At 40.5% G+C, this 18,820-nt stretch overlaps 1 protein-coding gene across 1 annotated transcript in view; it reads left to right on the plus strand.

Moving 5' to 3' along the window:
- HMCN1 (hemicentin 1) overlaps nucleotides 1-18,820 on the plus strand; it is a 335,320-nt gene that overhangs the window by 100,701 nt on the left and 215,799 nt on the right. Inside the window, exons 7-9 of the mRNA XM_074961138.1 lie at nucleotides 15,572-15,692; nucleotides 16,276-16,539; nucleotides 18,468-18,612. Coding sequence (XP_074817239.1) covers nucleotides 15,572-15,692; nucleotides 16,276-16,539; nucleotides 18,468-18,612 — 530 coding nt within the window. The remainder of the gene's footprint in view (nucleotides 1-15,571; nucleotides 15,693-16,275; nucleotides 16,540-18,467; nucleotides 18,613-18,820) is intronic.

The following is an 18,820-nucleotide window of genomic DNA, read 5'->3' on the forward strand; positions in this document are numbered from 1 at the left end:
CTCCTGAGAGACCTCCACAGCTGCCATCTCACTGGTATGAGCACTCATGGATGCCTCCACCCATGCCATATATACTTGACCATACTGGTACCCTTGATTGGCCTATCACCAGCAATTCTCTAGGGCCTCAAGCACTTCCCATCAAAGAGATAAACAACCTTCATCACCCTTCCTCTCCCAGAGATTGAAACATCAGGAAGAACCCTTTGAGGAAGGTAGGACTGATGAAGAGCTCTCTCCACTAGCTAACATCTCTTTTTCATTTCTGGATGAGGTGATCATGCCACCTCCACCATCTCTGGCTGATTATTTTAAACAGTTCTAAGAGGGTCACAGATTCTTTGCAGCTCCATCTTGAGGAGATTAAAGAATCACATCGTAAGCTTCTTGACATCCTTCGTACAGCTTAATCCTCTTGGAGCCTGGAAAGGTTATTTGGCAGACCCCTTCCTCAATTCCGCTCACATGCAAGAGAGCAGACAAAAAGTATTATGATTCCTCTTAGGATTCAGAATTTTATTTTCTCATCCGTCTCTTAACTCTTTAGTGGTTGAGGTGCTTAACGAATGTGGAAGGCAGCATCACGCTAAATCTCTGTCCTATGATAAAGACCATAAGTGCCTTGGCCTGTTCAGTAGGAAATCATATTTGTCTGCTACTTTACAGTTCAGAATCGCCAACTACCAAGTGTTAATGGCAAAGTACAACCATACGAATTATATCAAACTGAACTCCTTTACTGAGTATACATTCTACCAGCAGAACACAGAGAGCCATTACAGGCAATTATTGCAGAAGGCCAACTGGGCTCCAGAACATCTTTGCAGGCCTCTCTCAAAGCTGCAGATATTGCCACTCATTCAGTTTCTATGGTGGTAGTTATGAGGAGGGCCTCCTGGCTTCAGCTCTCAGGATTTCCAAAGGAGATTTAGAATATGGTAGAAGACCCCACAGAGGTCCCACCCCACCAAATTCCTGGATTCCCAGAACTTCAACGCAAGAGACAGGTTCCAGAGGAGAAAACCAGCCACTTCCTAAACTTCAACCATACAACCCTCCACCTTGAAGCACCAATTTTCATGCGGTGGTCAAGATCCTGAGCTGCCATCTCCTTTCATACTAACTGCAATGTTCTGCCTGCCTTCTTCCCTTTAGCAACCACCTTTACCACTTCTGGCAGGATTGGGAGTCTATCACTAAGGACAAGTGGGTTTTGGGGACCATCTCCACAAGAGACTCCATCCACTTCATTTCTCTTCCACCTGCTAAGCCTCCTTCCCCATCCCTCTTCAGGGACACCCCTCATGAGAACCTTCTATGACAGGAGATAGACTTTCTTCTTTTCTTGGGTGCTATAGAACTGATTCCCATGCAGCACAGAGGAAAGGGGTTTTATTCCAGGTATTTCCTGGTTCCAAAAGGAATGGTGGTTGGAGACCCATCCTAGATTTAAGACCACTCAACTAGATCCTAGATTTAGCTCAACCCATCCTAGATTTAAGACCACTTTGTGAAGGCAGAAAAATTTAAAATGATGGCACTTGCAGCAGTAGTTCTGTCACTGGACCAAGGGGATTGGTCCTCAGCTCTCGAACTCCAGGATGCATATTTCCATATAGCAGTCCACCCATCCCACAAAAGTTTTACTGTCCATCAGGACCACTTTCAGTACACGGTGCTCTCTTTTGTCCAAACATCTGTCCCAAGGGCCTTTTCAAAGATTATGTCAGTAGTAGCATCACATCTCCACAGCAAAGGAATTCTGGTATTCCTTTACCTAGATTGTTGGCCTCTGAAAGGTTGCTCCCTGGATGTAACTTCATGGGCAACTTGCAAAGCCATAGACCTCTTTCTCAAATTGGACCTGCAATTGAACATTCAAAAAATCCACCTTAACCCCTTTGCAAAAGTTAGAATTCATAGGAGCTCATCTTGATTCAAGGGCGGCAAGAGCCTACCTCCCAATTCACAGATTCATGGCCCTATCCAATATAGTCAATACAATGCAGATCACTTCTCAAATTCCCAGTCAAGAGCTATCTTCAGCTGTTGGGGCATATGGCAGCTGCTACTTTCATTATAGACCATACAAGACTGCAAATGTGATGCCTTTGGGGGTGGCTCAGGACTGTTTAGTCACAGAAGAAACAGTCTAACTACACTACTTTCCATACCCATCTTCGTAAAGGAATCTCTCAATTGGTGGAAATACCCTCACAATGTTTGTGTGGGAGTCCCTTTCACCTGTCCTTCTCCCAGCAGTTATCATAACAACAGATATATCACTGTTGGGGTGGTGTAGCTGTGCCTTTGTGGGTCACAACTGAGAATACCAAATTCAGGACAAACTGCTGAGAAATAGGGCAAACACATCCCAAAACTGGTGGTTATTCTCCCTTAAGATATACCAAACCAGCAAAAAAAGTAAACTTCTGTTTCACCACACTGGCTAACAATAAATCAGAACTGCAGTTTCCTTAGGTATTCCAGTCCTTGTATCACCACCAAAAACATTAGATTTAAAGATGAGTGGTTCTTTAAAACCAATTTAATCAAATAAAAAGTTCTTCTGATCCCAAAGGACCAGCCACACACCCAGGTCAATATACAACTCAGATCTTACCCAATAATTATGCTGTTGCCAATCCTTTGTATCTAGAATCTATAGGTTTATTTATAAAAAAAAAAAAAAAGAAAGGTGAGAGTTAAAATTGGTTAAAGGAATCAAATACACACAATATTTGCAAAGTTCTTGGATCAGGCTTTGTAGCAGTGATGGAATAAACTGCTGGCTTGTTAAGTCACTGGTTGCTTCCAAATCATTGGAAGGTCCTCAGTCCCTTGGTTAGAATGCTTCCATTAGTATAAGTTCATAGTCCAGAGGTTTGAGCAGGAAAGAGACAAAATGGAGATGATTCCAGGGCCTTTTATAGCTTCTGCCACGTGGAGGGAAATTTATTGTTTCAAACAAAGCCCTCAGCACAGCTAGTGGGAAATTACAGGTAGCAAAATGGCGTTTGGGGTCACATGGGCAAGTCACATGTCCATGCAGGATTTCGCTTAGTCACAGCAGAACCATTCGCCATACTCTAGTTGTTCACATGAAAGTCCATCAGGCATGGATGGGCGTCTTCAATGTTCTATTGTGAGTTAAGTGTTCCTTGATGGGCCACTTAGCTTGAATAGTCTCTTCAAGATGTGCAGGCTAAATACCTTGTGAGTGTTACCACAGGAGCAAACATATTTGAAATACAGGTTGTGATGGGGTTGGTCACAGAGACCCCTTTGGGACTGCCACCTGATGTGCTGAAACGACCTCTTAGCCCGTTTTCCCTGCCAGCTTGGGATTTCAGAACCCTGCCTTATTGAGCCAGTCTGCTGAAAACACAGACCCAGGTCTGAACCATGTCCCCCAAAGCTGCAGACTTTAAGAAGTGCTCCTGTCTCCAGCACCCAGATACCCAGTTCCCAATGGGATCCAAACCCCAAATAAATCCATTTTACTCTATATAAAGGTTATACAGAGTAAACTCATAAATTGTGCACCCTCTATAACACTGATAGAGAGATATGCACAGCTGTTTGCTCCCCCAGGTGTTAATTACTTACTCTGGGTTAATTAATAAGCAAAAAGTGATTTTATTCAGTATAAAAAGTATGATTTAAGTGGTTCCAAGTAATAACAGATAGAACAAAGTAAGTTACCAAGCAAAATGAAACAAAACATGTAAGTCTAAGCCAAATACATTAAGAAACTGCATATAGGTAAATCTCACCCTTAGAGATGTTCCAGTCAACTTCTTTCAAAGACTGGACTCCTTCCTAGTCTGGGTCCAGCAATCACTCACACCCCTGTAGTTATTGTCCTTTGTTCCAGTTTCTTTCAGGCATCTCTTGGGGGTGGAGAGGCCATCTCTTAAGCCAGCTGAAGACAAAATGGAGAGGCTTCCAGGGCCTTTTATATTCTCTCTCTCGTGGGTGAAAACCCATTTGTTCTTCTGTGCAAAGTCACAGCAACAAGATGGAGTTTGTAGCCACCTGGGCAAGAATGAATGAATTCAGTCCATGAATGATTCAGCTGTTTGCAGGCTGACACCATTGTTTACATGTTAGTTTGAACATTCCCAGGAAAGCTCAGATGTGGATAGGTGTCTCCCAAAGTCCATTATCAGTTAATTGTTTCTTGATTGGGCACTTACTGAGAATAGTCCTTTCTCAAGAAGTTGACCAAATGCTTCACTGAGGCTACTTAGAATCAAACACATTGAGATACAAGTACATAGCCAATATTCATAACTTGAAATGCAAAAGTGATACACACATACGAACAGCATAATCATAACCAGCAAACTACAACCTTTCCATAGACATCCCACTTGACCTCCTCTGTACAAGACCTGGTGCAACCATAGAACCCTGGTTGCAACAATGATCTATACGGTCACAGTTCATGCCAATAACATCAGACAGGTATAGAGCCAATACTCATAACTACAAATACAAACATGATACATGCATACCAATAGCATAACCATATTCAGCAAATCATAACCTTTCCATAGACACCTTACTTGACATACTTTGTACAAGATTTGTTGTAATTATATAACAGTGGTAGCAACAATGATCTACATGGTCATATTTTAATCAGATAATGTCACAGGTGGGGAGTGCATCTAGACACCCACATGGCGCAGGGTAGGTGGATGCTTCAGAAAACCACTTTGCACATCAACCTCCTGGAACTCAGGGCAGACAGATACGCCCATGTCCAGTTTCTACCACTAATCAGGGGCAAACACATAAAGGTCATGAGAGACAGCATGTCATGCATGTTCTGTATCAAACAACAAGGATGGGCAAGATCCCCCTCCCTTTGCGCCAAGGCTGTCAAGCTTTGGAACTGATGCATATGCAGTCAGATTGTCATTTTAGCAGCTTACCTCCCAGGAGTTTAGAATGTGACCATGGACACACTCAGCAGGCACTTCTCTCAAGACCATGAGTGGGAGATAGATTCTATCATACTTGCCTACATATTCTGGCAACAGGGCACCCCTCAAATAGATCTGTTCACCATGATGGTAAACAAGAAATGCAACCAGTTCTGCTCCAGAGGCAGGCTGGATCACCGATCCTTGGGGGATGGCTTGCACCAGCAGTGGTCGTTGGGTCTACTGTACGCGTCCATCCCCCAACTCCTGAAATATCCAAAGTTCTATTTAAAATAAAAAAGGACAAAGCCAGAATTGTTATAATGGCTGAGTGGATCACTTGATGATTACCTGTTCTGTTCATTCCCTCTGAAGCACCTGGTATTGGCCACTGTCAGAAGACAGGATACTAGGCTAGATGGACCTTTGTTCTGAGCTTGTATGGTCATAAGAGTCCTGATATGTCTCAGACAAACTTGTTTCCTTACCTGATACAGCTGGCCATATACTCACTGATCACTCTCCAGGCCACTCCTCATCTCCTTTCCCAGGAAGGTAGGAAGATCCTTCAACCCAATCTTAGGGTTCTTTGGCCCAAAGCAGGCTGGTTGATGGTTCACAGGATTAGAGATGACCTGTTTAGAGGAAGTAAAAAGAGTGCTATTACGGAGCAGAAAACAATCTACACACTGCACTTACTTACAAAAATGGACAAGATTTGCCTGCTGGTGTGATCTCAAACACATTCCACCTACAGCCTGATAGTTGTCAGATATACTTGACTACATTCTAGAAATAAAAAACTCAGGGCTGTCTCTGAGTTCCATTAGAGTTCACCTCTCAGCCATCACAGCTTTCCATTCATGGATCAGTGTTCACATCGCATTCCCTGTCAGTACGCAGCCCAAGCTGGGGAAGCTAACAATCCAACCAGTGGAGCAAATTTGGTGATGAATTTTGGTCATGTGCCACCTGAGGCACGTTGCATATATGCTCAGAAGAAGATTCTCTAATAAAAGGTTATTCTGTATTCCTCAACCCAATGAGGATGAGGTTCCTCAGGCAGGACTTGGAAATCTCTTTCCACCAGTCAAATGTCCCACTCTGGATTGGGATCTCAATCTGGTTCTTAAACATCTTATAAAATCTCCATTTAAACTGATGGCTCCCTGCTCACTCCTCCATTTGTCGATGAAGACAGCATTTCTGATAGCTATCATGGGAGCTCAACAAGTTAGAGAAATAGAGGTTCTTATGGCATACTCTCCTTTCACAATATTTTTCCAAAGACAAGGTCACATTATGACCACACCCCAAGTTTTTACAAAAGATATCTTCCCAGTTCCATGTTAACCAACCCGTTCACCTTCCAATCTTCCATCCTAAACCTCACCTAGATAAAGAGGAGGAATTGTTACACACACTTCATATCAGAAGAGCTATGACCTTCTATTTTGATCAGACTAAACTTTTCAGAAAGACTAAATTATTTGTTTTGATTGCAGACAGATCTGTAAATAGACTTTCCAAGTGGATATCTGACTGCATTAGCTGTTGCTACCAATCTTATAATCTCCAAGCACCCTCAGACATACAAACTTGCTCTACAAGATTTATTTCCATTTCTCCAGCCTTTCTTAAAAATGTTCCCATCATTGAACTATGTAGAGCTGTGATGTGGACCTTTATACGTACCTTTGCTGAGCACTATGCAATAACTCACGGCTCAGCTTTTGGTGCTGCGTTGAGCTCAGCTATACTTTCTTTAATACTGGACTCCAAAGCCCGCTCCTCCTTAAAGAGAGCTGCTTGGAAGTCACCTAGAGGGGACCACCTATAGGGACACTACTCAAAGAAGAAGAAATGGTTACTCACCCTGTGCAGTAACTGTTGTTCTTTGAGATATGTGTCCCAGTGGGTGCTCCACTATCTGCCCTCCTTCCTCTCTACTGCAGAGTTCTCTGCTATGGAGTTTTGTGGTAGAGAACGAACTGAGGATGGTTCGCCTACACAGTGCTATGTAAGAGCACAGAGCATGAGATTGAGTAATGCATGCACAGGCTGAATGGATCTCCGATCAAAGGTGCAGTGGGCACAAGCGCACTGAGAATGGAGCACCCACAGGGACACGCATCTTGAAGAACCATAGTTACTGCACAGGGTGAGTAACCATTTCTTTACATCTAGTAACTACTGTAAGGCCTGGTCTATGCATAAAGTTGAACTGCTTAAGCTAAAGGCATGAATTTAGTAGTTAAAACAGTGTAATTTCAGTGTGTAGACAAGCCTAAGTGTGTATGTGTAGATTAGAACAAGTGGTTGAGGTTATGTTGGGATTAGCACGTTAGCTAACTCTGACCTATCAACTACCTTCACATACTGTATACTCAGGTTAGCATATTTAATTAATTTGTCCCGAACCAGCTAAATCAAGGTAAAAGGTGTTATCCAAAACTCAGGAACTGGTAGTAATGGGGACTTTAACTTCCCAGACATCTATTGGAAAAGTAATGCAGCAAAACACAAAATGTCCAGTAGGTTCTTGAAATCTGTTGTGGACAACTTCTTGTTTCAGAAGATGGAAGAGGTAACCAGGGGGACAGCCATTTTAGACTTTATTCTGACTGACAGGGAGAAATATTGTTAAATTTTATTAATGCTTGTATACAGATGCTAGATATCTCAATACTAAGATGTGTGAACTTGAGTGCCTGGTATTAAATGAAGATATTGATATAATAGGCATCAAAGAAACTTGATGAAACAATAATAATCAATGGGACATGGTAATACCAGAGTACAAAATATATAGGAATAACAGAGTAGGTCACACTAGAGGACAAGTGGCACTATACATGAAAGAAAGCATAGAGTCAAATATAGTAAAAATCCTTAAAAGAATCAAATTGTACCATAAAATCTCCATGGTTAGAAATTCTGTGCTCGAACAATATACCACTGACCACCTATCCATGATATGACAGTGATTGTAAAATGCCAAGGGACATTAGAGAGATTACAAAAACAGAAAACCGAATAATAATGCGTGATTTCAACTAAGCCCCTATTGACTGAGTATATGTCAACTCCGGACAGGATGCAGAGACAAAATATCTAGACACCATTAATAACTGTTTATTGGAGCAGCTAGTCATGGAACCTACAAGGGGAGAGTCAATTCCTGATCTAGTTCTAAGTGGAGCACAAGATATGGTCCAAGAAGTAAATATAGTTCAACTGCTCAATAATGGCAACCATAATGTAATTAAATTTAACATAGTCGTAGGGAGGAAATACCAAAGTAGCATTTAACCACAGTAGCATTTCACTTCAGAAAGGGGACCTACACAAAAATGAGGAAGCTAGTTTAAACAGATATTAAAAGGAACAGTCGCAAGGATGAAATGCCTGCAAACTGCATGGAAACTATTAAAAATGCCATAATAAAGGCTCAAAATAAAGGTATACTCCAAATTACAAAAATGTAAGAGGATCAAAAAATGCCAGCATGACGAAACAGCAGAGGAAAAGAGGCAGCTAGAGGCAAAAAATTGGAAATCAAATCCTAATGAGGAAAATCGAAAGGAGCATAAACTCTATCAAGTCAAGTGTCAAAGTATAATTTGAAGAGCAACTAGCAAAAGACACAAAAACTAACACACAATTATTTTTTGAAATACATCAGAAGCAGGAAGCCTGTCAATCAATCAGTGGGCCACTGGACGATCAAGGTACTAAATGAGCACTCAAGGAAGACATAGCAGTTGCGAAGAAGCTAAATTAATTCTTTGCTTTGGTCTCACTGCAGAGGATGTGCGGGAGAGTCCCACACCTGAGCCATTCTTTTTAGGTGACAAATCTGAGAAAGTGTCCCAGATTGCAGTGTCAATAGAAGAGGGTTTGGAACAAATAGATAAACAGTAATAAGTCACCAGGACCAGATGGTATTCATCCAAGAGTTCTGAAGAAACGGAGGTGTGAAACTGAAGAACTACATACACTAAATGTGATATGTAACCCATCATTTAAATCAGCCTCTGTACCAGATGACTAGAAGATAGCTAATGTAACTCCAATTTTTTAAAAAGTCTCCAGAATAGATCCTGGCAATCACAGGCCAGTAAGCCTAATTTCAGAACCAGGCATGTTGGTTGAAACTACCAGACACATAAATGAACATGATTTGATGGGGAAGAGTCAAGATGGGTTTTGCAAAAGTATGTCATGCCTCACCAATCTATTAGAATTCTTTGAGGGGCTCAACAAACACATGAGCAAGGGTAATCCAGCTGATACAATGTATTTAAATTTTCAGAAAGATTTTGACAAGGTCCCACAACAAAGGCTCTTAAGCAAAGTAAGCAGTCATGGGATAAGAGGGAAGGTTCCCTCGTGCATCAGAAACTGGTTAAAAGACAGGAAACAAAGGGTAGGAATAAATTGTTAGTTTTCACTGTGGAAAGAAGGTAAATAGCATTGTCCCCCAAGGATCTGTATTGGGGCCTGTGCTGTTCAACATACTCAAAAATGATCTGGAAGAGGGTAAACAGTAAGGTGGTAACGTTTTGCAGATGATACAAAATTACTCAAATCCAGAGCTGACTGTAAAGAATTACAAAGGGATCTCCCAAAACTGGGTAACTGGGCAACAAAATGGCAGCTGAAATTCAATATTGATAAATGCTAAGTAATGCACATTAGAAAATATAATTCCAACTATACGTACAAAATGATGGGGGTCTAAATTAGCTGTTACCACTCAAGAAGGATCTTGGAATCATTGTGGATAGTTCTCTGAAAACATATGCTTTAAACATCTGTTCAGTGTGCAGCAGCAGTCAAAAAAGCTGACATGTTAGGAACCATTAGGAAAGGAAGAGACGATAAGACAGAAAATATCATAATGCTACTATATGAATCATAGAATCATAGAATATCAGGGTTGGAAGGGACCTCAGGAGGTCATCTAGTCCAATGCCCTGCTCAAAGCAGGACCAATCCCCAATTAAATCATCCCAGCCAGGGCTTTGTCAAGCCTGATCTTAAAAACTTCTAAGGAAGGAGATTCTACCACCTCCCTAGGTAACGCATTCCAGTGTTTCACCACCCTCCTAGTGAAAAAGTTTTTCCTAATATCCAACCTAAACCTCCCCCACTGCAACTTGAGACCATTACTCCTTGTCCTGTCCTCTTCTACCACTGAGAATAGTCTAGAACCATCCTCTCTCTCAGGTAGTTGAAAGCAGCTATCAAATCCCCCCTCATTCTTCTCTTCTGCAGACTAAACAATCCCAGTTCCCTCAGCCTCTCCTCATAAGTCATGTGTTCCAGACCCCTAATCATTTTTGTTGCCCTTCGCTGGACTCTCTCCAATTTATCCACATCCTTCTTGTAGTGTGGGGCCCAAAACTGGACACTCCAGATGAGCCTCAACAATGTCGAATAGAGGGGAACGATCATGTCCCTCGATCTGCTCGCTATGCCCCTACTTATACATCCCAAAATGCCATTGGCCTTCTTGGCAACAAGGGCACACTGCTGACTCATATCCAGCTTCTCGTCCACTGTCACCCCTAGGTCCTTTTCCGCAGAACTGCTGCCTAGCCATTCGGTCCCTAGTCTGTAGCTGTGCATTGGGTTCTTCCGTCCTAAGTGCAGGACCCTGCACTTATCCTTATTGAACCTCATCAGATTTCTTTTGGCCCAATCCTCCAATTTGTCTAGGTCCCTCTGTATCCTATCCCTGCCCTCCAGTGTATCTACCACTCCTCCCAGTTTAGTATGGTCCGCAAATTTGCTGAGAGTGCAATCCACACCATCCTCCAGATCATTTATGAAGATATTGAACAAAACCGGCCCCAGGACCGACCCCTGGGGCACTCCACTTGACACCGGCTGCCAACTAGACATGGAGCCATTGATCACTACCCGTTGAGCCCGACAATCTAACCAACTTTCTACCCACCTTATAGTGCATTCATCCAGCCCATACGTCTTTAATTTGCTGACAAGAATACTGTGGGAGACCGTGTCAAAAGCTTTGCTAAAGTCAAGAAACAATACATCCACTGCTTTCCCTTCATCCACAGAACCAGTAATCTCATCATAGAAGGCGATTAGATTAGTCAGGCATGACCTACCCTTGGTGAATCCATGCTGACTGTTCCTGATCACTTTCCTCTCGTGTAAGTGCTTCAGGATTGATTCTTTGAGGACCTGCTCCATGATTTTTCCGGGGACTGAGGTGAGGCTGACTGGCCTGTAGTTCCCAGGATCCTCCTTCTTCCCCTTTTTAAAGATTGGCACTACATTAGCCTTTTCCCAGTCATCTGGGACTTCCCCCGTTCGCCACGAGTTTTCAAAGATAATGGCCAATGGCTCTGCAATCACAGACGCCAATTCCTTTAGCACTCTCGGATGCAACTCGTCCGGCCCCATGGACTTGTGCACGTCCAGCTTTTCTAAATAGTCCCTAACCACCTCTTTCTCCACAGAGGGCTGGCCATCTACTCCCCATGTTGTGATGCCCAGCGCAGCAGTCTGGGAGCTCTCCTTGTTAGTGAAGACAGAGGCAAAAAAAGCATTGAGCACATTAGCTTTTTTCACATCCTCTGTCACTAGGTTGCCTCCCTCATTCAGTAAGGGGCCCACACTTTCCTTGGCTTTCTTCTTGTTGCCAACATACCTGAATCCCTGGTTCACCCACATCTTGAATATTTTGTGCAGTTCTGGTTGCCTTATCTCAAAAAAGATATGTTCGACTTGGAAAAGTTACAGAGAGAAGGGCAACAAAATGATTAAGGGTGTGGAACAGGTTCCATACCAGGAGAGATTAAAAACACTGGGACTGTTCAGCTTAGAAAAGAGATGACTAAGAGGTGATAGGATAAAGGTCTATAAAACCATGAATTGTATAGAGAAAGTGAATAAGGAAGTGTTATTACCCGTTCACATAACCCAAGAACCAAGGGTCACCCAATGAAATTAATAGGCATCAGGTTTAAAACATACATAAGGAAGTATTTCTTTACACAATGCACTGTTAACCTGTGGAACTCATTGCCAGGACATGTTGTGAAGGCCAAAAGTATAACTGGGTTCAAAAAAGAATTAGATAAATTCATGGAGGATAGGTTCATCAATGGTTAATTGAATCGGTGCAAGTCCTGTGTGTAGACAAGTCCTAAGTGTAGCCATAAATCAGAGGCTAGAGTAAATAGAATTGCATTGTACCAAGGCTAGTTGTCTCCAGTCATGCCAGTTAAGCAAATATTCTGTTTGTCGGAGTGCCAATTAAGTGGATACATGTATGTTTAAACAAGGAGATTCCATCCTGCCACAGCCCTGATGAAGAATGCACACAATGCTCCTGGCAGATGCTAATGGCAGCACTCGCCTTCGTTCCAATGAGAAGATAGTATGAGGACAAGTCCCTGGCTCCTTCTTCCACTCTGCATCAGTCAACAGAACTGACCTTCTGCTGAAGGGTGCACTTTCAAGGTGGTTGGGCTGCCAGTGCAGTATGTATTTTCTGGGCACTAAGGAGAAATGCTGGCAGAGAACCAAAATTTCTCTAGGGGGTCCTGCTGCCCTCCTTCCCCCATCCTGGGACAGGTCTTAAAAGCCACAGTCTATCCCATAATAAAATAGATATTTCAATATACATGGTGTATCGCTTTGGTTAACAAAAGCCTTCCAACACAGATCAAAGATGAAGTCAGTGCTTCAAACTATACTTTAAAGGTACTGTTTCCGCAGGTTGGCTTGGAAATAACTTGTAATCTTTATTTACTAGCTCCATAATAGAAGCTTTGGTAGGTGATTGTATCTAATTACTCCTTAAGGTCTTGCTGGTAACAAGTTACAGGCCATTAACACAATTACAGACCTGTTAAGATAAAAAGGCTTGTCAGCAAGGCATAGAAGGAGGCAATCCCATTGAGAAGAGACAGCAATGAGATATCCTTAAGCACTGTTTTGTTTTCCTACAAGGCAGGAATTGTGAATCAAAAAGGCCTTACAGTTTTTCTGTTGGAGGATGTTGCAGAAGCTTCCTGCTGACTTAGGTTAAATGGCTGTTCACACAAGGCCAAAGAAGAAAAAAGGAGTCAATAGAAAGGCTTGTAATTATTGTGAACAAGAGAGTTCTTAAATGGCCATTATAATTACCCATTTACAGTCTCCAAGCCAAATCCGGCTGTTTAGATGGAGTGTAATGATAAAGCCAGAAAAAATCCCATTTAATGAACACATCCTTTGAAATCTACTTTTAATGCAAAATTGATGTTTCTATAGTAACCTGTAAATAACAATATGTAAATAGTATCTTACAATTAGCACACCCTCTCCCCCATCTGCTAGCTATGGTGGTTTGAATTTTCTCAGCTTGCATGGAACAAATTATATAAAAATCAAAAAGCTGTCTGACACCACATTTCTTAATTTAAATAAAAATACCTCTTTATTCATCACCTACATACATTTTGAATTATTTTTTGTTTTGTTTTTTTGTTTGTAATAATGTTCCTGGAATGTTCCAAGTCTTGCAAATGTTTGTGCGATGAGTATGTGTTTGCACAAAATTTCACATAGCAAATGCTTATGCAGCTGTCTTTATATCTTTTTGATTTCCTTCCTTCTATTTATAAAACATTCAGCCATCCAATCAAGGAGCAAAAACGTTAATATGTGACTTCAGTGACCCATCATGCAACACAAATAGACAAAAAAACATAGTTTGAAAACAATCCAACAGGGTTAAGTTTGTTCCTAGATGTTTGTACAACACTTAGCACAATGGGGCGAAGATCCTGATTAAGGCCTCCAGGCTGTACAATAATAAAAAAGGTTATTACTAAAAATAACTGTTTTAAAACCATTTTTAGTAATAATCAATGTCACTAATACTCAAGTATCTGGATAATTTACTAACAGAAATATTCGTCAGATGTATTATTTGTTATGAATAGTTCACCGAGTTCTGATCCTTGGCCTGTTTTGCTTGCATTAAGATTTTACAGCATCTGAAGAAGTCAGGGAAAGCTTTTCAAAATTTTTAATTGTGCTATAAATGTCTTATACAGATGTCGTATAAAACTACGAAAAGAAAACTTTGTTACTACATTTGTCCAATGAACATTTAACAGCCAATTAACGCTTGATAACAGAAGTTATTTGATATTGCATTTAATATTACTTTGTATCCTTTAATATTGTTAACAGCTGGTTTATATTAAAAAGACTTTACATAGTGATTTTCTGAGGTGAAAAGCTAACTAATAGAAATAAATAGTGGTCATTCCAGTAAGACAGACACCAATTTGTCATAGTGCCTAGATGGCTGATTGTCCAGGCAGCCAGTTATGATAAACAACTGCTTCATCTAAAAATAATCATGAGCAGAGTTTTCACTAGATCTAAGAAATTATACATTTATGACTAGATAAAATAATTCCTCTCAATCTGTACTCCCAATGGCATGAGGAGATTTAATAGAGAATTTACTTTGTAGATAAAAATGTACGTTTCAGGCTGCATTCTCTATGCATGAAGTTTAGAGAAGACTTTGCAGATTAAAGTTTAATCATAGCGTAATGAACCCTTTATCAATCTTTGCCTCCTGTGCAATCTTTTTGTACTCTTTCTATGTGAAATAGTTCATAGATTTTTCTTGATTAAAAAATTTAAAAGGTAGTTCCATAAGCAACAAGGCACAGTGTGTGCGCAGAGTGGGTGAATGCAAAGAGCCCTGGCCTCTTGTGTTCTTTGGAAATCACTACCTTTCCTTCCTGGCATACAGTGCTGCTAGATACCCCAAATGGGCTGGAACAGGATCGGGGCAGGACTGAGGCCTTTGACATGAGCCAGTCTTTTTCTGAATGGTTTAAGGGCCTCATGGTGCAACACTTTGTAAGTTGTTGGAACTTCGCTCTGGGTTGCGCTCTGCTAGGGTTTCAGAACGGTTCTGGTTGACTCAGTCAGAATGCCTGTGGCTGTAAAAGCCAGAATTTAGCTTTTAATATATAATATCAGCTGATGTACACTTCTTATTCATATAATTATTGGATATTCAATGTCCATGATGTTTTCATCCGCTTCATTGCTAAAGCTTGAGTGACGTTTGTTTAAAAAGAGCATTTGTTGTCTAATGAAAATACAAGGGTAAATATGTTTTCTTGATAGAGGAAGTAAACCCATGAATTATGGGACATTATTTACACTAATTTATACTAATCTTTTGCTATCTTCTGTTTTTTTGTTTGTTTGTTTTTTGCTTTACAAAATTACCCGTATACTTTATAACTGTCTAATCTTGATTGCTTTGCTCAAACACATCCCCCCATTGGAGTCATGCAACTATGTCCAGCAATATTTGGCCTCATGTGGATACCCACCATAATATGCCCTAGAGACATATTACTTTCATTCAGTCTTTCTTTTCACAAGTACTAAATTCAGAAGGGTTCATTATCTAGAACAAAGGCTTTTAAATGGTTCATTTTGTTTATAACATCTGATATCTTCTTACTCCATTTTTCGTGATACTTAAAGTCTAGTGAGCTCAATGAATGCTACAAAGGACTGCAAAGCTTGAAGTGCAAATTGCTCCAACAGTGTTTCAATTCAATATTTTTCAGACATCCAGCAGTGGAAGGCACTCTGTTCGTATAACAGGTCTCAGTACTATTGATTTTCGAGCTGGTTTTTCTAGAAAGCCAACCCTAGACTTCAAAAAAGCATCCAGCAGACCAGTGCAAGGTCAGTTTGTGCTCTGTTTCTACTGTATTTAATTGTTTGGGGAGGCAGTATGCTCAGTCCCTAGGGAAGAAATATATACTTTATGTTGTTCTCTATAATTAGGCCTCTGCTGAAACTCAGACCATCATTGACAGGTTCCGAAGGGAGCCATGCCCTGTCCTTAATTCCATTCATGATGTCATTACCTGTTGTGCCCCATGATACTATGCTACGCTTGTGTATTAGAGTTTTTATGTCTTATAAATCCCAATGTTTTTATTTCTGGTATGGCTCAGAGTTACAACTTCCCTTCTTTTACTTTTAGAGACTGTAAAATGTTTCAGTTTGGCCCCTCGGGGTGGAGGGGGGGGAGGGAGTTAATGAGGCAGCTTTATAAGCACCTGTTGGAAATTAGTAACTGAATCCTAAATAAAGCACGTCATGTTATCAATGCTAACACACTGTTTTGTGTTTCTTAACAGCTGGTAGAGAGTGCTTTAAACTGAATTGTGTGCATTTACTCAGGGGCTGAAGACACACATCTATAGAGTTTAACCTTTTCTTATGTTTTGTTAACACTTACAATATATTTCTGTTTTCATAGGAATACCTACCTATGTGCTGTTGAATACAACAGGGATCTCTCTTCCAGCGAGAGTTGACCGTCTAGAACTTCTGAGTATCACAGGGGAGCTTCTTAAGACAATGCCTGTGAAATACTATCCTGATCGAAAACCCTATGGAATATGGAATATTACTGACTTCATCCCACCAAACGAAGCCTTTTTTGTTAAAATAATGGGATATGACAAGGATGATTATCTCTTCCAGAGAGTGTCAAGTGTTTCATTTTCTAGTATTGTTCCTGGTAAGAGTTATTTTATTTTATTTTACTTGAGTGAACATTTATTATGCCTGAATTAATGGAATGGATGACTTATGTTTTTTTTCTACTTGCCCATATAATGAGGAAAACTTGTCTTACCCCATTGCCTACAAAACTTGCAAGTTGATACAAAGCAATCTGAGCATCTTGGAGGATCTACTAAGGAGAATTTTAGTCAGATATTGAATTTCTTGTAAAGTAATCTAACAAGTGTTGAAACTACAGCTTGCCTTGTCTACACTGAAATTTTAAGATGAATTTTCCCAGAGGGAAGACAAGGTCATGGAGAGAAAACATTTGAATAATAGAGGAAGATACTGTATGTACAGTAGTGTGTGGGGGAAATTGTGTTCTACTTTCACATTTAAGAGCTTGCCAAACTATTCAAGAACTGCCAGTTTTTAAAGAAACGTTTTTCTACACAATATTTTATTGACTTAATTTCATTTCTATTTTCTAGGTAAAAATTTCTCATTATAGAAATAGGTGTGAGAGGGAATTAAGAAATAAAGCTGCCACTACTAGCAGTTGTTGCTATGGAGCCAGAACTAGCAAGGAAAGCATATTCAGGGCCTGATCCTGAAAAGTGCTGCAAACCACCTGATAGATGCTTGGGCCCCTCAGATCCCATTCAGACCAATAGGAGCCAAGGACCCTCAGTAGCTACTCAGCATGCTTAAGGATCAGGCCGTTATTGGGCTTGTCTTCTCTAGAGTTTTTAACCTAGAGTTAATTGTTAGGTAGTTAACGCATTTGCAAAGGCTAGTAAAAAATTTTACATTGAGATTGCTAATTCGATGTAAAAACATACCTTTTTTACTATGAAGATATAGCCCAACAAGTGTTGAAACTACAAATTGCCATGTCTACACTGACATTTCAACATGAAGTAAACAGGAGTTAAGAACACACTCTTTCCCAGAGTGAAGACAAGACCATGGAGAAAAAAAATTGCATAATAAAGGAAGATACTGTACATTCAGTAGTGTGGGGAAAAATTGTAGTGTTACTTTCACTTGTAAGAACTTTCCAAAGTATTCGAGAGCTGCCATTTTCCAGACAGACATTTTTCCACACTTCCTGGATTTTTTACTTAATTTCTTTTCTGTTTTGTCACTCTTGAGATTCTGTGCTGAATTGCTTCTCCCTGGGTCCTAGGTTTGATTAGGATTTAAAGGTTCAATGTTAGATCTTGTTACCTAGATAAACTGTCTTGATCTAAGTAATGTCTTCTAAAGCTCTAGTCAACGCAAAGCAAATTTTACTTTAGCATACGCTAATCCGACAGAGTTTAATTTGGTTCCCATTTGAAATCTGTGGGAGTATTACCACTTCAGTGGAAGCAGAGACTGACCACTTCTGAAGATTCCAATTTAACTCCACCAGCTTAAAACATACTAAAGTACAGCTTGCCTTGTCTTGATTAGAGTTTTAGAAGTTGGTTAGGCTGTGCTAGCTAACATGATCTAATATAACACCTTAAAATCTTAGCTTCACCGTGGCCTTGTCTAGGCTAAGGGCATTTCTACACTAGAAATGCTACTGCAGCACAGCTGCAGTGCTAAAGTACAGACATTTACTACAGTGACAGAAAGGGTTCTTCCATCACTGTAGTAAATCCACCTCTCCAAGAGGTGGAAGCTAGGCTGATGGAATAATTCTTCTATTGACTTAACGGTGTCTACAACAGGGCAACGCTGGCTTGAGTATGTTGCACAGGGCATGACATTTTTCGCTGCCCTGAGCAATCTGCTTAAGCCAGCCTAACTTTCTAGTATAGACCAGCCCTTAGTATCTTGATAAATCTGGACTTTAAGGAAAAGATTGTTAGCATGTGTATTAATCACAATGAATGGAGTATAGGTGAGTAGCTGCTAATAACTTGTTTATGAATATTTTGCTTTCTGTAGATGCTCCAAAAGTTATAATGCCCAAGAAAACTCCAGGATACTACCTGCAGCCGGGGTATATATCTTGCCATGTGGAAAGTCTTATACCTTTTATTCAGCGTTTCAGCAGAAATGGAGTAAAACTGGGAATGGATCAGTTCTTCAAGTAAGCAGTCATTCCCTAACATAATTTTGGGCATTTAAAAAAATCAAAATTAAACTTCAGAGCAGCTTTTGTAACTTTATTCTTGATGATTTTTATTGTACTTTGTTCATAATGGTGAATGTCCATTTAAGGTGGGATTTTCCAAAGCGCTCAGGACTGGCCTAACTCAGCTCCCACTGAAGTCAGACCTATGTAAGACAAAACTTAC

This window comes from Natator depressus, chromosome 8, assembly GCF_965152275.1.
Source record: "Natator depressus isolate rNatDep1 chromosome 8, rNatDep2.hap1, whole genome shotgun sequence".
Taxonomy (NCBI): Eukaryota; Metazoa; Chordata; order Testudines; family Cheloniidae; genus Natator; species Natator depressus.